Source organism: Rhinopithecus roxellana, chromosome 13 (assembly GCF_007565055.1).
Source record: "Rhinopithecus roxellana isolate Shanxi Qingling chromosome 13, ASM756505v1, whole genome shotgun sequence".
Classification (NCBI taxonomy): domain Eukaryota; kingdom Metazoa; phylum Chordata; class Mammalia; order Primates; family Cercopithecidae; genus Rhinopithecus; species Rhinopithecus roxellana.
Genome location: NC_044561.1, coordinates 18,497,146 through 18,524,614, shown reverse-complemented (window position 1 = coordinate 18,524,614; position 27,469 = coordinate 18,497,146). Strand labels below are relative to the sequence as shown.

The window sequence follows — 27,469 nt, the reverse complement described above, 5'->3', positions numbered from 1 at the left end:
CTGAGGCAGGAGAATTGCTTGAACCTGGGAGGCGGAGGTTGCGGTGAGTCAATCACGCCACTGCACTCCAGCCTGGGTGACAGAGCAAGACTCGGTCTCAAAAAAAAAAAAAAATTAAATTAATAAATACAAATTAAAAAATTTTAAAAATTACCACCTTCATCTCCATCCCACCCCATGCCAGAAGGAGTTGGAGGGTATCTCTTTTGTCTGGGGAAAACTGATCAACCTAAGGGAAAAGGCCGTCAGAGACACAGACAGCTAGATTCCCTGGTGAAATCTACCCCAAAAGCCTACAGTGAAGCCTTCAAGTTGTAAGTCCTCATGCTTACATATAAAAGCTTCTGGCTGGGTGTGGTGGCTCACACCTGTAATCCCAGCACTTTGGGAGGCCGAGGTAAGGCAGATCACCTGAAGTCAGGAGTTTGAGACCAGCCTGACCAACGTGGTGAAACCCCATCTCTACTAAAAATTCAAAAAGTAGCCAGGCATGCTGGTGCATTGCATGCCTGTAATCCCAGCTACTCGGGAGGCTGAGGCAGGAGAATCACTTGAACCCAGGAGGCGGAGGTTGCAGTGAGCTGAGATTGCGCCATTGCACTCTAGCCTAGGCAACAGAGTGAGACCCTGTCTTAAAAAAGAAAAGAAAAGAAAAGAAAAGAGCTTCTAAAATTAGCTTTTTAGGGCCCTGCTGTTAAATATAAACAGACAATATAAGAATCTCTTGACATTTGAGGAAAGGCTCCAACATGACACAGTGACCAAAAACGCAAAGAAAAAAGGATCTTAGAAGACACACAGTGTAAGCAGACAAACATCTTAAAAAAAAACCCACATTATCCTCAAAAAATTTTGAGCCTCCAGGATACTATTAAAAAGAAAGGAAACATGCAGAGAACAAAAGAAGCTTTTAGAAATTAAAAAGGGAACATGCAGAGAACAAAAACAAGCTCTTGGAAATTAAAAATATGACAGCAGAAATGAAAAAAAAAACCTATAGGTGGCACAAAAAGTTGGTTGGTCTTGTAGGCCACGGTAAGGACTATGGGCTTTTACTTTCAGCAGGAAGCCACTGGAAGTTTGACAGAATGATGTGACTTGATTTACTCAGACTACCTACTGGGAAGATACTGACTAGGGGCAAGACAAGAAGCAGGAGACCAATGAGGAGTCACTGGAGTCACTTGAGGGCTCTCCCTCAGTGACTGGCTGGACCAGGTGGTAGCTACTAGAGGTCTGAAAAGTGGCTGGATTCTGAATGCATTTTGAAGGTTGAAGCAACATGATTTTGGCATTTGACATTTTAAATTGGGGTGTGAAAGAACAAGAGGTGTGAAGGATGACTTCACTGTTTCCAACCTGAGCACTTGGAAGGATGGAGTTTCCCCTGAGAGAGGGAAGATGATGATTTCAAGTTTTGGACATACTATGGTGTGACACCCAGTGGAGTTGTCACGTATGTAAAAGTACAGAGTTTCAAGGCAGAGGTCTTGGCTGGGCATACGCATCTGAGAATCACTGTGAGATTTGACGAGATTTGATGAGATTTCGGTTGTGGGGCAGCTAGAGAAGCAGTGCAAAGACTAGGTGTTGGGGTATTTAGATGAGGAGGAAAACAAAGGAGGCAGTCAAAGAGGTAGGAAAAAAAACACAAGAGGATGGTTAACTAGAAGCTGGGAGAAGAAAGGGATTCTAGAAGAAGGAAATGATGGACTCTCTAATGCTACCTGGTAGGTCAAGTTAAAGAAAGTTTAGGAATTCATCACTGACTGTAGTAAATTTAGTGACTTTAACAAAAACAGGAGAAATTCATCATGTGAAACACAGTAGAGGCTGCAGCAGTCAGGGACATTTCTGAAGTGAGGGTCTTTGATGTCTAGGTGCTACCCAAGCCATATATGAAGCTGCCTTAATATGTGAGTTGTGCCATTCACAGCTAAGTAGTTAGAAATCAATCTCATGAAGCCCACTAAGACTGAATACCCGCACCACAATTTTGACCTGTGGGCGTTGCCCCATGACTCCCACCAAAACCCATTAAGAAGCTGTGTCCTTAAGGACTGAAGAAAAATTATACTCTGGAGAAAAATAAAATGGAAACTGTACTTAAAAAAAATGGTTCAGGCTGGGTGCAGAGGCTCATGCTGTAATCCCAGCACTTTGGGAGGCTGAGGGAGGTGGATCATCTGAGGTTAGGAGTTCAAGACCAACCTAACCAACATGGTAAAACCCCGTATCTACTAAAAATACAAAAAATAGCCAGGTGTGGTGGCGCATGCCTGTAGTCCCAGCTATTTGGGAGGCTGAGATAGGAGAATTGCTTGAACCCAGGAGGCGAAAGTTGCAGTGAGCCAAGATCCCACCTTTGCACTCCAGCCTAGGCAACAAGAGCGAAACTCTGTCTCAAACAACAACAACAACAACAACAACAACAAAAAACAAACAATGCTAAAACATTAAGCACATAAAGGCATTATTCTGCAGTTTGTGGCATGATATTATTCCCGCCTAACACACCTAAAATTGAGAAATAAACAACTCAGTATGGAAAAAGACTAAAAACAAAGATCAGGATGCCCAGTGTTCCCCCAAGTAACAAAGAACCTACTTGATTTTAACAGATTGATATTTGATATTGATATATAGATATTGGAAAATAACTATCCCTTCACAAGTTTCTAAGTCAATGGAAACACAGTATCAAAATTCTAATTTCGGTAGCTGCTTAGAAAACAAATATTCTCACTCTATCATTCTGTAATTTGCAAAATTGAGGCCCACAGGCATAACTATCCTCAGATCAAATAATTAGCTAGGGCCTGGGTTACAACCAAAGCTCAGGTCTCCTTAATTCTAGTCCAGTATTCTTTCCTCTACACCCAGCTACCACTGAAGAGCAAAGACATGAAAAACAGCATAATGCAAATGTTTTAAAGCAGTGTAGCAGTGTTAGCTAGCAGTCACTGGCTAACCCAACACCCACGGCCAAGCCCTTTTTCTCATCAGTATCCACTACAGAGGCCAGAAAGATTTCTTTCCCAACCTCCTCTGTAGCTAAAGGTGGCCGGTGACAAAGCTCTGGCCAATGAGGCAGAAGCAGAATGCGGTGGGGAACTTCCAGGGAAGTTTTCTTTCCTGATAAAGAGATCAAAAGGACACCTCCCTTACCCCCACCTTCCTGTGTAAAGCTAGAACAGTCATCTTGCAACTACGAAGTGTCACCTATGAGGACAAAGGGCCAATGTGCTAAGGATGTTGAACTAGAAAGGTACTAGAAGTCTGAGCCTGAAACTACATGACTGAACAGCTGAAGCAATACCAGTAACTGCCAACCTCCAGATGGCTTGTTTAAAAAAAAAAAGTAAATCCCCTCATGCCTGTAATCCTAATACTTTGGGAGGCTGAGGCAGGGAGGATCGCTTAAGCACAGGAGTTCAAGACCAGCCTGGAAAACATAGTCTCTAAAAGAAAAAAAAAAGTTAACAATTTTTTAAAAAAAAAGAAAAAGCAAATCTCAATTTGTTTCAGCCATTGTTAGACTTTCTCTTAGAGTCAGGTACTTCTAACATACAATCAGCATTTCCCAAGGACTCGGAAGGCATTATTTGAAATGAGGTTCCCAGTCATATATGGGTCAAATATCAATAAATAAAATTACGTAAAAAATGGATTTTAGGGCTGGGCATGCTGGCACATGCCTGTAATCCCAGCATTTTGGGAGGCCATGGCAGGTGGATCACCTGAGGTCAGGAGTTCAAGACCACCCTGGCCAAAATGGTGAAACCCCTTCTCTACTGAAAACACAAAAAATGAGCAGGGCGTGATGGTGTGCACCTTTAATCCCAGCTAACCAGGAGGCTGAGGCAGGAGAATTGCTTAAATCCAGAAAGTGGAGGTTGCAGTGAGCCAAGATTGTGCCACTGCACTCCAGCCTCAGCAACAAGAGCAAAACTCCGTCTCAAAAAAAAAACCAAAAACCAAAAACCAAAAAAACTAGATTTTAGGAAAATAGTGGAGGTAGCAACACAGTTTTCAATCTTTGGATCCCCAAGTAGCATCTGAGAAACCTAACAATAGGAGAACCCCAAAATAGCCAATGAGTAGTCATTGGAAGGTAGAGACGCCCAATTTGAGATGAGCAGCTGAAACTATGAGTTTTATCCTCTCCAGCACCAGGGCTCACATAAGAACGGAAACAGAGCAGTCCAAAACTGACCTGCCAGTGTCCTTCTAGGACAGGGCTTCATATGGAGGAGAAACAGCCACAGGTAGAAAAAAATTTGAGCAGGGGAGAGTCAAAAGAGACAAGGAAAAAGAAGATCCAGACCAAGTGTGATAAGGGAACAAAACCAGGATACCCCATAAAAAAAGCCACTATATTTCTGAACCCTAAACAAAAACAACAGGAGTTCTATGAAATTAGTAAAAATTAACTGAACCTTGACTTACTCTAAAAGTTCAGAATAATAAGGCAGGTGTGGTGGCTTGTGCCTACAGTCTCAGCTACTTGGGAGGCTGAGGCAGAAGGATTACTTGAGCCCACAAGTTCAAGGCTGCAGTGAGCTATGATCACACTACTGCAGGGCAATACAGCAAGACCTTATCTCTAAAAAATATATAAAGACATATAAACTTAAAAATTAAAATTCAGGAAAACTAATTTCGCATAAAAATAAGCAATAAAATTAGCCGGGCATGGTGGTACACATCTGTAATCCTAGCTACTTGGGAGGCTGAGGCAGAAGAATCGCTTGAACCCAGGAGGCAGAGATTGCAGTGAGCCGAGATCGCGCCACTGCACCCCAGCCTGGGCGACAGAGTGAGACTCTGTCTCAGCAAAAAGAAAAAAAGAAAGAAACAGACAAAAAAAGGCCGGGCGCAGTGGCTCACGCCTGTAATCTGAACCCTTTGGGAGGCTCAGGCAGGCAGATCACAAGGTCAAGATTTCGAGACCAGCCTGACCATGGTGAAACGCCGTCTCTACTAAAAATACAAAAATTAGCTGAGTGTGGTAGTGCCCATCTGTAATCCCAGCTACAAGGGAGGCTGAGACGGGAAAATCGCTTGAACCTGGGAGGCAGAGGTTGCAGTGAGCCAAGATCACACCATTGCACTCCAGCGTGGGCAACAGAGTGAGCAAGACTGAAAAAAATAAAAAATAAATAAAAAATAAAAAACAATAAAAAAGCATTTGAGGCCGGGCACAGTGGCTCATGCCTGTAATCCTGGCATTTTGGGAGGCTGAGTTGGGCAGATCACCTGAGGTCAGGAGTTTGAGACCAGCCTGGCCAACATGGTCTCTACTAAAAATAAAAAGGTTAGCTGGGTATGGTGGCGCGTGCCTGTAGTCCCAGCTATGTGGGAGGCTAAGGCAGGAGAATCGCTTGAAACCAGGAGGCGGAGGTTGCACTGAGCTGAGATCATGCCACTGCACTCCAGCCCGGGCAACAGGGTGAGATGCAGTCTCAGGAAAGAAAAAAAAAAAGGCATTTGAAGTTACATGAGGAAAGACGATAAGGAGCAGAATAACATGCAAATAAACACAAGTATGCCAGAAAGATTTGTCCACAAAAAAGAAAAAAAAACCTTGTTTACAATCTCAAAATGAGATAAAAGATTATAAGAAAATAAATTCAAAGCTTCTGAAAACGAAGACAAGCAATGAATCTTCAAAAGAGCAAAAATTAGACTAACAGCTTAAAAATGGAAGCCATAAGATAGTGATGGATTATCTTCCAGGTGCTGGGAAAAAACCAGCAGCCCAGGCTTCCATACTCAGTGAAAATATCCTTCAAAGGTGAAGATGGAATAAAATATTTTTAGACAGACAAAATCTGAGAGAATTTCTCACCAGCAGACCTACCCGAAAGAAAATACTCTGGGACCTTCTAATGACAGGAGAAGGAAAATTATCACAGATAGAAACCTGGAGATGTGAGAAGAAAAAGGGCAACAGAAAGGGTAAATATTTGTTGTAATGTTGGGGCAAAAAAAGAAAAATAAATGAAAAGGGAAGGGTAAATAGGATAAATATGTGAATAAATCTAAATAAATATCGGCTATACAAAATGAAAATAACAGGCTGGGTACAGTGGCTCACGCCTGTAATCCCAGCACTTTGGGAGGCTAAGGCAGGTAGATCACCTGAGGTCAGGAATTTGAGACCAGCCTGGCCAACATGATAAAACCTTGTCTCTACAAAAATACGAAAATTAGCCGGGTGTGGTGGCTCGCACCTGTAATCCCAACTACTCAGGAGGCCGAGGCTTGAATCCAGGAGGTGGAGGTTACAGTGAGCTGAGATTGAGCCACTGCACTGCAGCCTGAGCGACAGAGCGAGACTCCGTCTCAAAAAATAAAATGAGAGTAATAATGCTTTATAGATTTAAAAAATATACACAAAGAGAGGGAGATAGGCAGAGCTAAAGTATTCTAAGGACCCTGTCTTATCTAGGAAGAGAGTAAAAAACCAATTAACATTAGATTCTGGTAAGTTACAAATATACATTCATATTTGAATGAAAATACACATTCACATTTGTAACTTATCAGGGCAGTCAGTAAAGGAAGAGTAAAAGAGAATATAACTTCTAAGCTAACAGTGGGGAGGTCAATAAATATGCAATGAATTAAACAAAAAAGAGAGAATTCTGACAATAGCAATTTAGATCAATTTTCCCAATGAACAACAAAAAAAGCAGAGCAAAAAAAATTTATTTAATGCACTAAAGAGCTACCAAGGCAGTGAAGGACAACATGCCCAGGATCCAGGAGAAGAAGGTAAAATAGAGGTGAACGATGCCTAGCACTTGCAGCTGGGACGGGCTACAGCTAAAAACAAAGGGTTAACATGATCAGCTCTGCTGTCCTGCTTGCTTTTGGTCACTTGCTTCTTTTTTTTTTTTTCCTTTTCTTTGAAGCTAAAGGCCACACCACTGAACAGTACAACTTTTAATTTTTTTTTTTTTTTTGAGACAGATTCTCTTTCTGTTGCTCAGGCTGGAATGCAGTGGTGTGATCTCGGCTCAATGCAACTTCCGCCTCCTGGGTTCAAGCAATTCTCCTGCTCCAGCCTCCCAAGTAGCTGGGAATACAGGCACCCGCCACCATGCCCGGCTGATTTCTTTGTATTTTTAGTAGAGACAAAGTTTCACCACGTTGGCCAGGTTGGTTTCAAACTCCTGACCTCAAGTAATCCGCCTGCCTTGGCCTCCCAAAGTGCTAGGATTACAGGTGGGAGCCACCATGTCCAGCCTGAACACTAAAACTTAACTTTCATTGGCTACTTTGTAGATAACATTCACAGGTCACCATGGCAATGGTCACTTCAGTTATTTTTCAGGAACCTGGGCTAGCTTCTGCCCAGTTCAAACGGATGGAGACCACCAACCCTTCAACTGGGCCTGTGAAGGAGCCCAAGAGGGTCTTTTGACGCTTGAGGGCCAAAAACTCCACCCTCAGATCATGTTAATGCCTCTATTTTCTGTACATGTGTTCTATGACATGCCATGAACCCTGACTACACTTGTACACAATGAATGTTACTTCATTAACCCCACTGCCAATCCACCCCAATCCACCCCACACCTTAAACCACCCCACTTCCCTAGCCCACAAATATCCCTAAGGCTTATCTTTGGGGAGGCTGGTTTGAGATCTGTTATCCCACCTCCTCGCTCAGTGGCCTTGCAAGTAAGTTTTTTCTCTTTTGCAAAACCTGTGTCACAGTGATTGATTTACCACGCATGGGCAGAATGGACCTAGACCTGGCCGGTAACATAGACACATCAGGAGCTTCACTGTAAACATACAAAAAGGAGAAGATGGAACAGCAGGGCCCCTCATAAGGTATACAAAGAAAATATTTCAGAAAACACACACAGGCCAGGTTTGCTTGAGAGACATTGAATGAAGGAGTCAGACTCAAAAAATGAAACAGGAAAGATTATAGTTAAGGGAAAGAAAAGGGGAAGAGGGGAGTAGGAGGGAACCCAAGACATTTCAGTTTTTAAGTGCTTACACTCTCGAAGGCTGCCAATTCTCCTTTTGAAACATACCTTGCACTGGTCCCTTCTCTCCAGCTCCCCTGCATTCTGTATGGGGACTCCTGTGACTCTCTGTTGCAGTCCACTCTCAGCACTGCAGTTAAAGCAATTATAACCCAAAACCACAGCAATGGGCAGGCTTGGTCTATACAAAATGAGGCTATGACAGAGGCATTTGCTGCTAAAATTTCACTTCCTTTGTTAAAGCCAATTTTTTTCCCTAGGTTCTGCACTTGATCAAGCCAATCTGTCAGTCTGACCAGTGCCCTGAAAGAGCTCAATTACTTCTCTTGGGCAAACACTTTTCCCAAAGAGATCTTATCTTACTTAAGTATGGTTTTTTTTTATTCTTATTTTTATTTATTTATTTATTTATTTTTTATTTTTTTTTGAGACAGAGTCTTGCTCTGTCGCCCAGGCTGGAGTGCAGTGGCTGGATCTCAGCTCACTGCAACCTCCGCCTCCCGGGTTCACGCCATTCTCCTGCCTCAGCCTCCCGAGTAGCTGGGACTACAGGCGCCCACCACCTCGCCCGGCTAATTTTTTGTATTTTTAGTAGAGATGGGGTTTCACCGTGTTAGCCAGGATGGTCTCGATCTCCTGACCTCGTGATCCGCCCATCTCGGCCTCCCGCTGGGATTACAGGCATGAGCCACCGCGCCCGGCCTATTTATTTATTTATTTATTTGAGACAGTCTCACTCTGTTGCCCAGGCTAAAGTGCAATGGCACAATCTCGGCTCACCACAATCTCTGCCTCCGGGGTTCAAGTGGTTCTCCTGCCTCAGCCTCCCGATTAGCTGAGATTACAGGCATACGCCACCATGCTCAGGTAATTTTTTTTTTTTTTTGAGACAGAGTCTCGCTCTATCACCCAGGCTGGAGTGCAGTGGTGCAATCGCGGCTCACTGCAGGCTCCGCCTCCTGGGTTTACGCCATTCTCCTGCCTCAGCCTCCTGAGCAGCTGGAACTACAGGCACCCGCCACCACACCTAATTTCTTTTTGTATTTTTAGTAGAGAGGGGGTTTCACTGTGTTAGCCAGGATGGTCTCAATCTCCTGACCTTGTGATCTGCCCGCCTCAGCCTCCCAAAAGTGCTGGGATTACAGGCGTGAGCCACCGCACCTGGCCTTTTTTTTTTTTTTTTGAGAGGGACTTTCGCTCTTGTTGCCAAGGCTGGAGTGCAATGGCATAATCTTGGTTCATTGCAACCTCCGACTCCTGGGTCCAAGCAGTTCTCCTGCCTCAGCCTCGCAAGTAGCTGGGATTACAGGCATGCGCCACCATGCCCGGCTAATTTTGTATTTTTAGTAGAGACAGGGTTTATCCATGTTGGTCAGGCTGGTCTCGAACTCCTGACCTCAGGTGACTCGCCCACCTCGGCCTCCCAAAGTGCTGGGATTACAGACATGAGCCACCGTGCCTTGCTGTGCAGCTAATTTTTGTAGAGACAGGGTTTCACCAGGTTGGCCAGGCTGGTCTCGAACTCCTAACCTCAAGTGATTCGCCCGCCTCAGCCTCCCAAAGTACTGGGTTTACAGGCATGAGCCACCGCGCCCTGCCTGATTCTTTCACTTGCTCACTTGCTTGTGATTTTTTTTTCTTTCTTTCTTTTTCTTTGAAGCTGAAGGCCACAGTAGCTAAAGGCCACGACATTGAACACTAAAACTTAACCTTCACTGGCTACTTTGTAGATAACATTCACAGCTCACCATGAATGCAGCTGCAGTCAACTAACAGGTATGAAGTTACCACTATAGTACATATGTTATATTAGTGACTGTTTCTGCCTACTGGATTCTGGGGAGGAACAAGGGAGGAATGTAACAGCACAAGCCATAATGAAGTTTATATACAGGCTTAAAATAAAAGAAAACCCTAGAATGAACTCAACAGAATTATGGTGTTCTGAGCTAATACTACCTGGCTTTAGAGGGAAATATTCTTCCAAAAGTCATTCGAATCCATAAATATAAGAACTTTCTGGCCATGCATCTGAAAGAAGGAAAAAAAGGATATACATATTTTAAAATTCCATTTGGCTTACATCATCAGTTTTCTGGAAAGGAAAGGAAGCCTTTAAGGTCTCAGAGGGAGGGACGCTAGTATGAGTCAAAAGGTGGTATCATAGCTAATCTTGCATCAAACAGGGCATAGGATGGGGCAGATTTATAAAGCTAAAATCAAGCAGATTATTTTTAAAAAATATTTTCAATATAAATTGTCAATGAAGAGATAAAAACTTCAGAACTGAGGTAGAGGAAGTATATCATAATTCTTTTGTTCATATTATTCTTCCTGCCTAAAATGCCGGGCAAATACCCACTAATCCTGAACCTTCTCCAATGTAAACAGAGTGAGCAGCTGTGTACTCTCAGTACTGTGCTCAAACCCCTCCTGTAATGTTGTGACACCATATCACAGTGATCAGCTCACAGGGTGTCTGTCATTCCCTCTGCACTGTGAGCCCCTGAAAGCAGAAATTGGTGCTTTATAGTATCTCCAGTACCTAGCACAGTGCCTGGTATACACACAAAGATGGCTTGTCTTTTTTTATTTTGAGACAGAGTTTTGCTCTGTCACCCAGGCTGGAGTGCAGTGGCACAATCTCTGCTCACTGCAAGCTCCGCCTACTGGGTTCACGCCATTCTCCTGCCTCAGCCTCCCGAGTAGCTGGGACTACGCGTGCACACCACCACGCTTGGCTAATTTTTTGTATTTTTAGCAGAGATGGGTTTCACCATGTTAGCCAGGATGGTCTCGATCTCCTGACCTTGGGATCCACCCGCCATGGCCTCCCAAAGTGCTGGGATTACAGGCATGAGCCATCACGCCCGGCCTTGTCTTTTTTTTTTTTTTTTTTTTTGAGATGGAGTCTCACTGTCGCCCAGGCTGGAGTGCAGTGGTGTGATCTTGGCTCACTGCAACCTCCACCTCCTGGGTTCACACCATTCTCCTGCCTCAGCCTCCTAAGTAGCTGGGACTACAGGCACCCGCCACCACGCCCAGCTAATTTTTTGTATTTTTAGTAGAGACGGGGCTTCACCATGTTAGCCAGGATGGTCTCAATCTCCTGACCTCATGATCCACCTGCCTCGGCCTCCCAAAATGCTGGGATTACAGGCATGAGCCACCATGCCGGGCCAAAGGTGGCTTGTCTTATAGAGTTAAACCCTGAGTTCAACTTAAAACGCACCTTCTCCAGCCCTTTATCTGGATTATTCTTACATTATCCTTCAGGGCTCAGCTTAAACTCTGTTTCCTCCAGAGAGTAAGTGCTGGCTATACTAGTGTAGCTGTTCTTGCCATATTTGCCAGTAGTACCACATCCTTCTCTCATTGCACTCTTACTCTATTGTTGTGGCTTAATAGTCTATCAAGCCTACCTGATTTTAAATTCTGATGAAGTCATAAACTAAGATGACCTTATTCACCTTATATCTCAGCATCTAGCATAACAGCTGCCATGGCTAAGCACCATATAAATTTGTTGTTGTTTTGAGACAGTCTTACTCTCGTCCAAGCTGGAGGGCAGTGGGGCGATCTTGGCTCACTGCAACCTCTGCCTCCCAGGTTCAAGCGATTCTCGTGCCTTAGCCTCCCAAGTAGCTGGGATTACAGGCATGCACCACCACACACAGCTAATTTTTTGTATTTTTTTTTTTTTTTTTTTGAGACAGAGTCTCGCTCTGTCGCCCAGGCTGGAGTGCAGTGGCATGATCTCAGCTCACTGTAAGCTCCGCCTCCCAGGTTCATGCCATTCTCCTGCCTCAGCCTCCCGAGTAGCTGGGACTACAGGCACCGGCCACCATGCCCGGCTAATTTTTTGTGTTTTTAGTAGAGACGGGGTTTCACCGTGTTAGCCAGGATGGTCTCGATCTCTTGACCTCGTGATCCACCCGCCTCGGCCTCCCAAAGTGCTGGGATTACAGGCGTGAGCCATCGTGCCCCGCTGTATTTTTAGTGGAGATGAGGTCTCGAACTCCTGACCTCAGGTGATCCACCTGCCTTGGCCTCTCAAAGTGCTGGGATTATAGGTGTGAGCCACCGCACCAGGCCTGATAAATTTTTGAATTAAGAAATGGATGTCACTGGGCGCGGTGGCTCATGCCTGTAATCCCAGCACTTTGGGAGGCCGAGGTGGGCGGATCACGAGGTCAGGAGATCGCGACCATCCTGGCTAACACGGTGAAACCCCGTCTCTACTAAAAATGCAAAAAATTAGCCGGGCGTGGCGGTGGGCACCGGTAGTCCCAGCTACTTGGGAGGCTGAGGCAGGAGAATGGCGTGAACCCGGGAGGTGGAGCTTGCAGTGAGCTGAGATCGGGCCACTGCACTCCGGCCTGGGTGACAGAGCGAGACTCTGTCCAAAAAAAAAGAGAAATGGATGTCTTTATTATACCTAATCAAGAGTAGCAGAAGGGTTACAGCTCTTCTAGAATTCACCAGAAAATCCAGGGGGAAAAAAAGAGTAGAAAAAAAGAGTAGTTCCTTCTTTCTTGGACCACGTTTACACGTTTAGACTTTTTCTGGAAGAAAAAAGTCTTCTTGATAGCGTCATATTGCGAGGCACAAGTGGAGAAATGAAAACACTCAATGACAGATTTCATGTCTGCAGATTCCTGAATATCCTTTTCATCTGAACATTCTACTATAAAGAACAGGGCATCAAGATCTCCAGCTAATTGTGATGGGAGAATAAGAATCATTCCCTCATTTTAACCAAGAAGGGAGAACAAGAGAAAAGCATCTGTAGACTGGTGGCCACTCATAAGCTCACCTGATGCGAAGTTCTCTTAACCGGCCCTGTCGGGTACAAGTACGTGTGCCATGATACTGCACTAGGTGCCTGGTACTAGGTAACTCCCTCCGGATCCCAAAGGATGCAGAAGACTTCTTGTTGGACAGTGTCTTTGCAGAATAAGGTTTCTTAACTGCACCATCCCTAAAATACCTTAAATGTGAGGAGGAAGGAGGCAAGGAGAGAATAAAGTTATCTCTGCATGTGATGCAAATACTTTTAACATACAAGCAAAATTAAACAGATAAGCTCATAAAGACTGACAATACCTATGCTTCAAAGATAATAAGCAGCCCAATCTGACAGAAATATTGGCCAACCACTGGAGGTGGGTACTAGGCAGGAACTACAGTACCCCCTGGAGTCATTAGGCCTAACACAGTTTTCTTTTGTTTGAGACAGGTTCTCACTCTGTTGCCCAGGCTGGAATGCTGTGGCATGACCACAGCTCACTGCAGCCTTGACCTCCCAGGCTCCAGTGATCCTCTCATTTCAGCCTCCCAAGCAACTAGGAAACTAGGACCACAGGTGTTCGCCAGTGTGTCCTGATAATTTTTTTTTTTTTTTTCTTTAAGAGACGAAGTCTCACTGTGTTGCCCAGGCTGGTCTTGAACTCCCGGGCTTAAGGAATCCTCCCACCACATCCTCCTGAGTAGCTGAGACTACAGGCGTGCACCACCATGGTCGGCTAATTTTTTATTTTTATTATTATTATTTTTTTGAGACAAGGTCTTACTCTGTCGCCCAGGTTGGAGTGCAGTGGCGTGATCTCAGCTCACTCAACCTCCACCTCCCGGGTTCAAGCGATGCTCCTGCCTCAGCCTCCCTAGTAGCTGGGATTACAGGCACCCACCACTGCACCCGGCTAAGTTTTGTATTTTTAGTAGAGATGGGGTTTCACCATGTTGGCCAGGCTGGTCTTGAACTCCTGACCTCAGGTGATCTACCCACCTCGTCCTCCCAAAGTGCTGGGATTACAGGCTTGAGCCACTGTGCTCGGCCAATTTTTAATTTTTTAGAGACAGGGTCTCACTATATTACCCAGACTAGTCTCAAACTCCTGGGCTCAAGTAATCATCCTCCTCAGCCCCCTAAAGTGGTGGTATTACAGACATGCACCACTGTATCTGGCCTGCTGGCCTGATTTCATTCTTGATCTCTTGCTTCAGAATACCTGCACTGAGGCTAAAGCGCGCGCACACACACACACACACACACATATATATATACATATAGACACACACACACATTTTAATATACTTTTTAAAAATTTTTATTTTTTGTTTTCTTGAAATAGGGTCTTGCTATGTTGCCTAAGCTGTCTTGAACTCCTGGGCTTAAGCATTCCTCTCAACTAAGCCTCCCAAAATGCTGGGATTATAGGTGTAAGCTACCACACTCAGACTCCTGGATTTTATTTTTTTAGAACAATTTGAAGTTTACTGCAAAATTGTGAAAAACGAACAGACCGTTCCCACATACTCCTTTTTCTTTACACACACACAGCTGTATATGCTAAAAAGAATATGTTTAAAGAAATGAAAGTCAAGTGTGAACATATTTGCAGGGCATGGGGTAACTATAAAAAGTAAGGTAGAAGCATTAATCACAACAGCCAAAAGGTAGAAGCAATCTTTTTTTTTTTTTTTTTTTTTTTTTTTGAGACGGAGTCTCGCTCTGTCACCCAGGCTGGAGTGCAGTGGCCAGATCTCAGCTCACTGCAAGCTCCGCCTCCCGGGTTCAAGCCATTCTCCTGCCTCAGCCTCCCGAATAGCTGGGACTACAGGCGCCCGCCACCTCGCCCGGCTAGTTTTTTGTATTTTTTAGTAGAGACGGGGTTTCACAGTGTTAGCCAGGATGGTCTCGATCTCCTGACCTCGTGGTCCGCCCGTCTCGGCCTCCCAAAGTGCTGGGATTACAGGCTTGAGCCACCGCGCCCGGCCAGTAGAAGCAATCTTTAAAGACAGGCTCTCGGCCGGGTACAATGGCTCACGTCTATAATCCCAGCACTTTGGGAGGCTGAGGCAGGAGGATCATCTGGGGTCAGGAGTTTCAGACCAGCCTGGCCAACACAGCGAAATGCAATCTCTACTAAAAATACAAAAATCAGGCCGGGCGCGGTGGCTCAAGCCTGTAATCCCAGCACTTTGGGAGGCCGAGGCGGGCGGATCACGAGGTCAGGAGATCGAGACCCTCCTGGCTAACACGGTGAAACCCCGTCTCTACTAAAAATACAAAAAACTAGCCGGGCGCGGTGGCGGGCGCCTGTAGTCCCAGCTACTCGGAGGCTGAGGCGGGAGAATGGCGGGAACCCTGGAGGCAGAGCTTGCAGTGAGCTGAGATCCGGCCACTGCACTCCAGCCTGGGCGGCACAGCGAGACTCCGTCTCAAAAAAAAAAAAAAAAAAAAAAAACAAAAATCAGCCGGGTGTGGTGGCAGGTGCCTGTAATCCCAGCTACTTGGGAGGCTGAGGCAGGAGAATCACTTGAACCCGGGAGGTGGAGGTTGCAGTCAGTCATGCCATTGCACTCCAGCCAGGGCGACAGGACAGGACAGGACAGGAAAGGGCAGGACAGGACAGGAAAGAAAGAAAGAAATAGGCCGGGCGCGGTGCCTCAAGGCTGTAATCCCAGCACTTTGGGAGGCCGAGACGGGCGGATCACGAGGTCAGGAGATCGAGACCATCCTGGCTAATACGGTGAAACCCCGTCTCTACTAAAAAAAAAATACAAAAAACTAGCCGGGCGAGGTGGCAGGCGCCTGTAGTCCCAGCTACTCCGGAGGCTGAGGCAGGAGAATGGCGTGAACCCAGGAGGCGGAGCTTGCAGTGAGCTGAGATCTGGCCACTGCACTCCAGCCTGGGCGGCAGAGCGAGACTCCGTCTCAAAAAAAGAAAAAAAAAAAAAGAAATAAAACTCCCGGATAGTTCCAACATAGGTATTGATGGCCAGGTGCGGTGACTCACGCCTGTAATCACAGCACTTTGAGAGGCCAAGGTGGGTGGATCACCTAAGGTTAGGAATTTGAGACCAGCTTGGACAACATGGTGAAACCCTGTCTCTACTAAAAATACAAAAATTAGCCAGGTGTGGCGGCGTGTGCCTGTAGTCCCAGCTACTCGGGAGGCTAAGGCATGAGAATCGCTTGAACCCAGGGGACAGAGGTTGCAGTGAGCTGAGATCTCGCCATTGCACGCCAGCCTGGGCGACAGAGTGACACTCTGTCTCAACAACAATAAGAACAACAAAACATAGGTATTGATACAGTTTAGCTGTGCCCCCACCTAAATCACATCTTCAATTGCAGGTCCCGTAAGACCCACGTGTCGTGGGAGGGACCTCACGGAAAGTGATTAGTTTATGGGGGTAGTTCCCCCATGCTGTTCTCATGATAGTGAATGAGTTCCCAAGAGATCTCATGGTTTTACGTGGGGCTTTCCCCCACTTCACTTTGCACTTTCTTTCCTGCCGCCATGTGAGAAAGCACATGTTTGCTTCCCCTTCCACCATGATTTCAAGTTTCTTGAGGCCTCTCCAAAAATGCAGAACTGTGAGTCAATTAAACCTCCCACCTTTATAAATTAGTTATCTCAGATATTTCTTCATGGCAGCATGAGAACGATCTAATACAGGTATTATATTTGATTATGGTACCATTCACTGCTTTGCTTCTATAAAATTATCTTGGCCGGGCGCGGTGGCTCAAGCCTGTAATCCCAGCACTTTGGGAGGCCGAGACGGGTGGATCACAAGGTCAGGAGATCGAGACCATCCTGGCTAACACTGTGAAACCCCGTCTCTACTAAAAAATACAAAAAAACTAGGCGGGCGAGGTGGCGGGCGCCTGTAGTCCCAGCTACTCGGGAGGCTGAGGCAGAAGAATGGCGTAAACCCGGGAGGCGGAGCTTGCAGTGAGCTGAGATCCGGCCACTGCACTCCAGCCCGGGCGACAGAGTAAGACTCCGTCTCAAAAAAATAAAAATAAAAAAATAAAATTATCTTGTACTACTCCCAAAAAATAAAACTTAAATCTGATTAAGTCTCTAAATCCAGTTACCAATTTGCAGAAAAAGACTGAGAACGGAGGACAGAAGAACATGCTAAAATGCACACAGGCCCTATCAAAATACCAGTGACATTATTCACATAAATAGGAAAAATATCTTAAAATTTGTATAGGACCACAAAAGACTCCAACTAGCCAAAGCGATCCTGAGCAAAAAGAACAAAGCTGGAGGGCATCACATCACCAGACTTCAAAATAAACCACAAAGCTATAGTAACCAAAACAGCATGGTACTGGCATAAAGACAGACACACAGGCCAATGGAACAGAACAGAGTATTAAGTTATTAAGCTATTTTATCTACCTATCTACCTACCTACCTACCTACCTACCTACCTACCTACCTACCTACCTAACTACTTACCTACCTAAGACACAGTCTCATTCTGTTGCCCCACTGGAGTATAGTGATGTAATTAATCACAGCTCACTGCATCCTGATTCAGGTGATCTTCCTTCCCACCTCAGCCTCCTGAGGAGCTGCAACTACAAGGGCACGCTACCATCTGGCTAAGTTTTTGTAGAGATGGGGTTTTGCCACATTGCACAGGATGGTCTTGAACTCCTAGGCTCAAGTGATCCACCTGTCCTAGAGTCCCAAAGTGCTGAGATTACAGGTGTGAGCCATCACACCCAGTGCCAATTTATTTTTGACAAAGGGTCCAAGAACACTGGGGAAAGGACACCCTCTTTAATAAATGGTGCTGGGAAAAGTGAGTATCTACATACAGAAAAATGAAACTAGACCCTCCACCTCTCACCCTATACAATATCAACTCAAAATGGATCAAAGACCTAAATGTAAGACCCAAAACTAGAAAGCTACGAGAAGAAATACTTCAAAAGTCTAGGAAAATATTTTACGAATAAAACATCAAAAGCACAGGCAACAAAACCAAAAATAAACAAATAGGATACTCTCAAGCTTGAAAGTTTCTGCTCAGCAAACAATCTACAGAGCAAAAAGACAACCTATAGAATGGGATTACAGGCTGGGTGGGCATAGTGGCCCATGCCTGTAATCCCAGCAGTTTGGGAAGCCAAGGCAGTCAGATCACTTGAGATTAGGAGTTCAAGACCAGCCTGGCCAACATGGTGAAACCCCATCTCTACTAAAAATACAAAATTAGCTGGGCATGGTGGCATACACCTGTAATCCCAGTTACTTGGGAGGCTGAGGCAGGAGAATCGCTTGAACCCGGGACGTGGTGGTTGCAGTGAGCCAAGATTGTACCACTGCACTCCTGGCTGGGTGATAGAGTAAGACTCCATCTCAAAAAAAAAAAAAAGAATGGGATTACAAGTATTACAAAAAATATGTGCAAACTATCTGACAGGGGGTTAATATGCAGAATATACAAAGAACTCAAACATCTCAATAGCAAAAAACAAACAAAAAATCCAATTAAAAAAGGGGTAACTTTGGGAAGCTGAGGCGGAGATGGCTTCAGTCCAGGAATTTAACATCAGACTGGGCAACATGGTGAAATCCTGTCTCTACACAAAATTAGCCAAGCATGGTGGTGTGTGCCTGGAGTCTCAGCTACTCTGGAGGCTGCACTGAGAGGATGGCTTGAGCCTGGGAGGCAGAGGTTTCAGTGAGCTGAAATCCCACCACTGTACTCCAGCCTGGGTGACAGAGTGAGACCTGTCTCAAAAAAAAAAAGTAGGGGGAGCAAATTCTCATACAAATGGCTAACAAATATATGAAAAAATGCTCAACATCACTATCAGGGAAATGTAAATGAAAATCACAATGAGGTGTCATCTTACTCATTAGGTAGGTGGCTATTGTCAAAGAGACAAAAAAAAAAAGGTAACAAATGCTGGCAAGGAAGCAGAGAAAAGGGAACACTTTTTAATTTTATTTTTATTTTTATTGAGATGGAATCTCACTGTTGCCCAGGCTGGAGGGCAATGGCACCATCTCGGCTCACTGCAACCTGCTGGGTTCAAGCAGTTCTTCTGCCTTAGTCTCCCAAGTAGGTGGGACTACAGGTGCGCACCACCAAGCCTGGCTAATTTTTGTATTATTAGTAGAGACGGGGTTTCACCATATTGGCCAGGCTAATCTCGAATTCCTGACCTCGTGATCCGCTCACCTCGGCATCCCAAAGTGCTGGGATTACAGGTGTGAGCCACCGCACCCGGCTGAAAAGGGAACACTTACATACTGTAGGTGAGAATGTAAACTAGTATAGCCACTATGGAGAAGAGTATGGAGGTTCCTCAAAAAACTACAAATAGGACTACTGCATGACCCAGCAAACCCACTACTGGGCATTTATCCAAAGAAAAGAAAATCAGTGCATCAAAGAGACCTCTGCACCCTCATGGTTACTGCAGCACTATTCACAATAGCCAATACATGGAATCAATCTAGGTGTCCAACGAGATGAATGGATTAAGCAAATGTGGTATATACACACAAATGGAATACTATTCAGTCATAAAAAAGAATAAAATATTGTCATTTGCAGCAACATGGATGGAAACGGAGGATATTAAGTGAAATAAGCTAGGAACAGAAAGTTAAACACCTCATGTTCTTACTCATGCAGAAGCTAAAACAAGTTGATCTTACAGAAACCAAAGTAGAACAGAGGACACAAGAGGCTAGGAAGGGTAGAGGAAAAAGAGGGACAGGGAGAGATTTGTTAAAAGACACAAAATTAGGCCGGGCGCGGTGGCTCAAGCCTGTAATCCCAGCACTTTGGGAGGCCGAGACGGGCGGATCACGAGGTCAGGAGATCGAGACCATCCTGGCTAACACGGTGAAACCCCGTCTCTACTAAAAAATACAAAAAACTAGCCGGGCAAGGTGGCGGGTGCCTGTAGTCCCAGCTACTGGAGAGGCTGAGGCAGGAGAATGGTGTAAACCCGGGAGGTGGAGCTTGCAGTGAGCTGAGATCCAGCCACTGCACTCCAGCCTGGGCAACAGAGCGAGACTCCATCTCAAAAAAAAAAAAAAAAAAAAAAAAAAAATCCATGAATTAAAAGCAATTGACTCCACTTATCTTCTGTACACACAGCGATTGGTGGGTCTGCCTCTGCCTTCCTACCTCCTCCCTTCTTTAACTATGGCAACTGGTTAGCTCACCTTGGTTTATCAAACATGGCCTGTGTAGTGTTCTAGAAAACTAAATGCTGTTGATCTAAATCTGGTTGTCTCTGCAGGGGCAGCAAAAGCCCTGCCAGTCTGGTCTTCAAAAATAGTAGTCCTGGTCAGGCACGGTGGCTCACGCCTGTAATCCCAGTACTTTGGGAGGCCAAGGTGGGTGGATCACCTCAGGTCAGGAGTTTGAGACGAACATGGTGAAACCCTGTCTCTACTAAACACAAAAAATTAGCCGGGTGTGGTGGCCTATGCCTGTAATCCCAGCTACTTGGGAGGCTGAGGCAAGAGAATCACTTGAACCCGGAAGGCAGAGAATGCAGTGATCCGAGATCGCGCCACTGCACTCCAGTCTGGGCAACAAGAGCAAAACTCCATCTCAAAAAAAAAAAAAAAAAAAAAAAAAAAAAGCCAGGCGCAGTGGCTCACACCTGTAATCCCAGCACTTTGGGAAGCCCAGGTGGGTGGATCACAAGGTCAAAAGATAAAGACCATCCTGGCCAACATGGTGAAACCCCATCTCTACTAAAAATACAAAAATTAGCTGGGCGTGGTGGCACATGCCTGTAGTCCCAGCTACTCGGGAGGCTGAGGCAGGAGAATCGCTTGAACATGGGAGGCGGAGCTTGCAGTGAGCTGACATCACACCACTGCACTCCAGCCTGGTGACAGAGCAAGACTCCATCTCACTCAAAAGAAAATAATAATAATAATAATAATAATAAAGGAATAAAATTCTGATACAGAAACCCTGAAAACACCATGCTAAGTGAAATAAGCCAAACGCAAATGGAAAAATATCGTATGACTCCACTTACATGAGGCACCTAGCACAGGCAAATTCTTAGAAACAAAATATAATAAGGCCGGGCGCGGTGGCTCAAGCCTGTAATCCCAGCACTTTGGGAGGCCAAGACGGGCGGATCACGAGGTCAGGAGATCGAGACCATCCTGGCTAATACGGTGAAACCCCGTCTCTACTAAAAAATACAAAAAAAAACTAGCCGGGCGAGGTGGCGGGCGCCTGTAGTCCCAGCTACTCGGGAGGCTGAGGCAGGAGAATGGCGTAAACCCGGGAGGCGGAGCTTGCAGTGAGCTGAGATCCGGCCACTGCACTCCAGCCTGGGCGACAGAGCGAGACTCTGTCTCAAAAAAAAAAAAAAAAAAAAGGCCGGGCGCGGTGGCTCAAGCCTGTAATCCCAGCACTTTGGGAGGCCGAGACGGGTGGATCATGAGGTCAGGAGATCGAGACCATCCTGGCTAACACGGTGAAACCCCATCTCTACTAAAAATACAAAAAACTAGCCGGGCGAGGTGGCGGGCACCTGTAGTCCCAGCTACTCGGGAGGCTGAGGCAGGAGAATGGCGTAAACCCGGGAGGCGGAGCTTGCAGTGAGCTGAGATCCGGCCACTGCACTCCAGTCTGGGCGACAGAGCGAGACTCCGTCTCAAAAAAAAAAAAAAAAAAAAAAAAGAAGAAGAAACAAAATACAATAAAGGTTATAAAGGATTAGGGTAGGAGGAATGAGGAGATACCATTTAATGAATACAGAATGTCCACATGGGATGATGAAAAGTTTTGGGTATGGATAGTGGTGATGGTTACACATTGTTAGTGTACTTAATGGCACTAAATTGTACACTTAAAAATCGTTAAAATAGGCCGGTGTGGTGGCTCATGCATGTAATCCTAGCACTTTGGGAGGCTGAGGCAGGTGGATCAGCAGTTCGAGACCAGCCAGGCCAACATGGTGAAACACTGTCTCTACCAAAAATACAAAAATTAGCCGGGCATAGTGGCACGCGCCTGTAATTCCAGCTACCTGGGAGGCTGAGGCGGGAGAATCGCTTGAACCCCTGAGGCTAAGGGTGCAGTGAGCAGAGAATGTGCCACCGCACTCCAGCCTGGGTGATAGAGTGAGAGTTCATCTCAAAAAAAAAAAAAGGTCAGGTGCGGTGGCTGACATTTGTAATCCTAGCACTTTGGGAGGCCAAGGCAGGTAGATCACTTGATGCCAGAAGTTCAAGACCAGCCTGGCCAACATGGTGAAACCCTGTCTCTACTAAAAATACAAAAAATTAGCCGAGCATGGTGGCACATGCCTGCAGTCCCAGTTACTCGGGAGGCTGAAGCACAAGAAGCACTTGAACCGAGGAGGTGGAGGTTACAGTGAGCCAAGATCACAACCACAGCCCTTCAGCCTGGGCTGTGAGACTCTGTCTCAAAAAAAAAAAAAAAAAGATTAAAATAAAATAGTAAGTCTTACGTTATATATATTTTACCACACACACAAAACATAAACTCTCTGGACAGTTTGAATCACCGTGCCATGAAGCAGTAGGTGGTAGGATCTCACCGTGTGTCTGACTAGCCCTTTCTCTGCCTTGTTTGAGCTTCGGCAGAACTTGCAAGGGCGGTGGTAAGGCTGAGAAGGACACTGGAAAGGCCAGGACAAAGGTGGTTGTTTCCCGCTCACAGAGAGCCTCCTTACAGTTCCCAGTGGGCCATATTCATAGACAGACATCTGAAATGTAGGACAACCAGTCATGGATGTGTGGGCGTGACTGCCACTGTGAACAGTGCAGCCATCCTTGGATACCTTACTGCAGAGATACTTGAAGTGGCATCAAAGGCACCAAAATATTTAAAGGTAAAGCTATTACCCTTCATCATTTGCAACCTGCTATTAGTGAAAAAGAATTGGACTGTCTTATCAAGGCTACAATTGCTGCTGATGGTGTCATTCCACACATTTGCAAGTTTCTGGGAAGAAAGAACAACAGAAGACTATGTAAAGGATGCCTGGATTATCTCAGGTTTCTAATTAATCTAACAGCTCTCTACTGTTGGTGATTCCAGGGGAATACAGTCATGCCCCATGACACCTGGTTAAGACAAGGTCTCACTGTGTTGCCCAGGCTGGTCTTGAACTCTACTTTTTTTTTTTTTTTTTTTGAGACAGGGTCTGGCTCTGTAGCCCGGGCTGGAATGCAGTAGAACAATCATAAATTACACAGCCTTAGTCTCCCAGGCTCACATGATCCTCCCACCTCAGACTCCTGCACCACCACACCTGGCTATTTTTTTTTTTACTTTATGTAGAGACGGGGGGGGTCTTACTATGTTGCCCAGGCTGGTCTCGAACTCCTGGACTCAAGGAATCCTCCCACCTCAACCTCCCAAAGTTCTGGGATTACATAAGCCACCATGCCCAGATGGAAGTAGTGGATTTTGATTGAGATGACTATTTTTTAGATACTGCCTGTATTTTAATTATGATGCAGAAGTTCTATCAACAAACATTTGGTTTTGCACACATATTACTTCCACTCTGTTAGGTGAGTTCAACAGAAGTCATATCCCAAACTGAAAAAAAAAACCTTCTATGAATATTATAAAAGTCATCAAATTGCACACTTGAAATGAATGAATTGTATAATATGTGAATTATATCTCAATGAATTTTAAAAATAAAAAAGCAATATAGAATCACTTTAGGAAATCCAAAAAATGTTGGTAACTATAAAGAAAACAATGAAAGTAGCTTATAAGCCGGGTGCAGTGGCTCACGCCTGTAATCCTAGCACTTTGGGAGGCCGAGGTGGGCGGATCACAAGGTAAGGAGATCGAGACCATCCTGGCTAACACAGTGAAACCCCGTCTTTACTAAAAATACAAAAAAATTAGCCGGGTATGGTGGCGGGCACCTGTAGTCCCAAGCTACTCGGGAGGCTGAGGCAGGAGAATGGCGTGAACCTGGGAGGCGGAGCTTGCAGTGAGCCGAGATCACGCCACTGCACTCCAGCCTGGGCAACAGAGCAATACTCCATCTCAAAAAAAAAAAAAAGAAAGTAGCTTATAATCCTGCTCAAAAAACCCACAAGCAAAGCTAAACTATATAGTTTCTAAGGATACACAATTGGGTAATAAAACCATGAAGAAAAGTGAGAAAGTAATTACCATTCAAGTCAAGTTAGTAATTTACTCTCTGGGGGGCAGTCAGTGGGCTTTGGAAGGAAGTTCAGAAATGACTGCCAAGGTCTTACTTTTTTTTGTTTTTGTTTTTGGTTTTTTTTTTTTTTTTTTAAACAAGTGGTGGTTACAAAGGTGTCTGCCATATAATAATTCACTAGGGCACTCACTTGTTTGGTGCTGTTTTCTGTATTTCTGTTATATTTCTCAGTAAATAATTTTTGGCCAGGCATGGCGGCTCATGCTTGTAATCCCAGCACTTTGGGAGGCTGAGGTCGGTGGATCACTTGAGCCCAGGAGTTCAAGACCACCCTGGGCAACATGGTGAAACCCCATCTCTACCAAAATTACAAAAAATAGCCAGTGTCATAACTCAGTCTCAAAATTAATTAATTAAAATTTTAAAATCAAAAATTTTTTGACAGGCAGTGACTCATGCCTATAATCCTAGCACTATGGGAGGCTAAGGTGGGTGAATTGCTTAAGGCTAGGAGTTGAGAGCAGCTGGGCAACACAGAAAGACCCCATCTCTACAAAAAATTAAAAAATTAGACTGGTCACAGTGGCTAACACCTGTAATCCCAGCACTCTGGAAAGCCAAGGTGGGTGGATCACCTGTAGTTAGGAGTTGGAGGCCAGCTTGGCCAACATGGTGAAACCCTGTCTCTACTAAAAATACAAAAAATTAGCTGGGCGTGGTGGCACATGCCTGTTATCCCAGCTACTCGGGAGGCTGAGGCAGGAGAATTGCTTGAACACAGGAGGCAGATGTTGCAGTGAGCCAAGATCACTCCACTGCACTCCAGCCTGGGCGGGAGAGCAAGACTGTGTCTCAGGAAAAAAAAAAAAAAAAATTAGCCGGATGTGGTGATGCATGCCTGTAGTCCCAGCTACATGGGAGACTGATATGGGAAGATCACTTGTTGAACCCAGGAATTCAAGGCTGCAGTAAGCTGTGATCACGCCACTGCACACCAGCCTGAGTGACAGAGCAAAAAAAAGGAATAGAAAAGGAAAAAATGATAGATGCATAGTTCACTGGTTTTCAGTCTTAATTCTTTATACATGCATTTAATGGTATACATTAAATGCATTAAACCCATTATACATTCCTCTAAACATGACTGTAGCTGTATTTCATATATTGATACATAGCATTTTTATGAGCATTACAACGTATTTGTTAACTTCCATTATGATTTTTTCTTTGATCTTCGTGCAAAAGGATACAAAACATATCAGCAAAGCGAAGAGGGGCACAGGGCAAAGTCTGGCAGAAACCAAGTGCAAGCTTCCAAGAATCCTCTCCCAGTGGAATCACAAAGGACACTCTTAATTCCTCCAGCACTGAATTGTGATAACACGTGAGAAGTGTTGCATATCAGTGAAGCTTATTAGAGACTCAGTATCCAAGCTTTTACTGAGGGCTGGTCAGACAGGCACCCTCTGCCTAACACATACCAAAATTCCAGACTCCTAGAGGGAGTACTAGTATTCAGCATAAACAACACTGCATGAACACACAACACTGTAGGTCTGGTTAACTATCAGTTAGGGAACGGTGGGAACCCTTCTGAAATCTTAAGTTTCCAGACACCAGCCAAAAGGTCAACCTTGTAAGCAGGATTTTCTAAGAAAAATAGCCACATAGGGAAAACATAACAGAGAAGATCAAAGAGAAGAGCTGGTTCCTTAAAAAGACTAATACAGTTGACAGCCAGTGAAACTGATCAGGAAGAGAGAAAAACCAAATAAATGAGGGTCAACTCTATATTTCTATAAACTAGCAATAAAGAAAAAACAATTACATATATTTATATACTATTTTCAAATAGCGTCACAAATATAAAACAGAGGAGTAAATCTAATAATTTTATAGGCAAAATGGAGAGAGAACTCAGTACAATACAGACGTCAATTTTTCCCACTCTGATCTATAGATTCAAAGTAACCTCAATTAAAACCCCAAGAGAGGACTAGGCACAGTGGCTTACACCTGTAATCCCAGTACTTTGGAAGGCCAAGGCGGGCGGATCACCCTGACTGAGAACAGGCATTCGAGACCAGCCTGACCAACATGGTGAAATGCCATCTCTACTAAAAATACAAAAAACAGCCAGGCATGGTGGTGGGTGCCTGTAATCCCAGCTACTCCGGGGGCTGAGGCAGGAGAATGGCTCGAACCTGGGAGGTGGAGGTTGCAGTGCGCCAAGATTGTGCCACTCCTGCTGGGCGACAGAGCAAGACTGTCAAAAACAAACCAAAAAAAAACCCAACAACAATAGATTTTATTTTAGGGAGGAAGAGGACTTCGCAAGTGGATTCTGAAGCTTTCAAAAATTACAAAAGACCAAGAATAGCTTAGACATTCTTAAAAGTGTTAGATAAGCAGTCTTACTTGGATATCAGGCTTATTGCAAGGCTACATATTCAAGACATCACAATTTTGTAGCAGAAACAAATTGACCAAAGGAACAAGGTACATAGGCAAGAAACAGACTTGGCCTTAATGGACACTTGAGTAATGATAAAAATGGCACTATAGAGCTGTTTTTTCATAAACTGTGCTGGGTTAATTACATATCCACGTGAAATAAAATGAAATAGGATCTCTAACTCACATGATCAACAAAAGTCAATTTCAGGAGGTCTGGATAATAAAATGTAAACAGCAAAATAATGAGTTCTTAAAGATGATACAGAATATCTTAGACCAGGTATGGTGGCCCACACCTGTAATCCCAGCACTTTGGGAGGCCGAGGCAGGTGAATTGCTTGAGTCCAAGAGTTTGACACCAGCTTGGGCAAAGCAATGAAACCCCATCTCTACAAAAAATACAAAAATTCGCTGGATGTGGTGGCACACGCCTGTAGTGCCTCTATTTGGGAGGCTGAGATGGAAGGACTGCTTAAGCCTGGGAGGTTGAGGCCGCAGTGACTCTGATGGTACCACTGTAATCCAGCCTGTGTGACAGTGCGAGACCCTGTCTCAAAAAAACAAAAAACAAAAACCAGAATATCTTCATGACATCAAGGAAGAAATAGATTCCTTAACCCTGACAGAACACATATTAATTATAAAGGAAAAGACACAAATTTTACTAAGTTAAAATTTTTTTTCTTTTTTTTGAGACAGAGTCTCACTCTGTCACCCAGGCTGGAGTATAGTGGCACCATCTCGGCTCACTGCAACCTTTGCCTCCCGGGTTCAAGTGATTCTCCCGCTTCAGCCTCCCAAGTAGCTGGGATTATATGTGACACCACAACTGGCTGATTTTATTTATTTATTTATTTATTTTTTTTTTTTTTTTTTTTTTTTTTTTTTTTTGAGACGGAGTCTTGCTCTGCCGCCCGGGCTGGAGTGCAGTGGCCGGATCTCAGCTCACTGCAAGCTCCGCCTCCCGGGTTCACGCCATTCTCCTGTCTCAGCCTCCCCAGTAGCTGGGACTACAGGCGCCCGCCTCGTCGCC

The 27,469-nt window shown here is 44.9% G+C and overlaps 1 protein-coding gene and 1 pseudogene across 17 annotated transcripts in view; one reads left to right on the top strand and one right to left on the bottom strand.

Moving 5' to 3' along the window:
- The window catches only part of SFI1 (SFI1 centrin binding protein), a 122,572-nt gene that overhangs the window by 80,514 nt on the left and 14,589 nt on the right, over window positions 1-27,469 (bottom strand). For 11 of the 17 annotated variants that reach the window (XR_004052649.1, XR_004052650.1, XM_030914644.1 and 8 more), the window contains exons 3-4: window positions 12,826-12,999; window positions 9,969-10,040 (exon numbers count right to left, since the gene is read on the bottom strand). The exons of 3 other annotated variants lie outside the window; for them this stretch is intronic. Coding sequence is in view for 12 of the 14 variants with exons in the window: in XM_030914644.1 (XP_030770504.1) it covers window positions 9,969-10,040; window positions 12,826-12,999 (246 nt within the window). In the remaining 2 variants the exon portion in view is untranslated. The remainder of the gene's footprint in view (window positions 1-9,968; window positions 10,041-12,825; window positions 13,000-27,469) is intronic. 3 more of the 17 variants (XM_030914650.1, XM_030914649.1, XM_030914652.1) reach the window with 2 other exon arrangements.
- LOC115892715 lies at window positions 22,357-22,880 on the top strand (annotated as a pseudogene).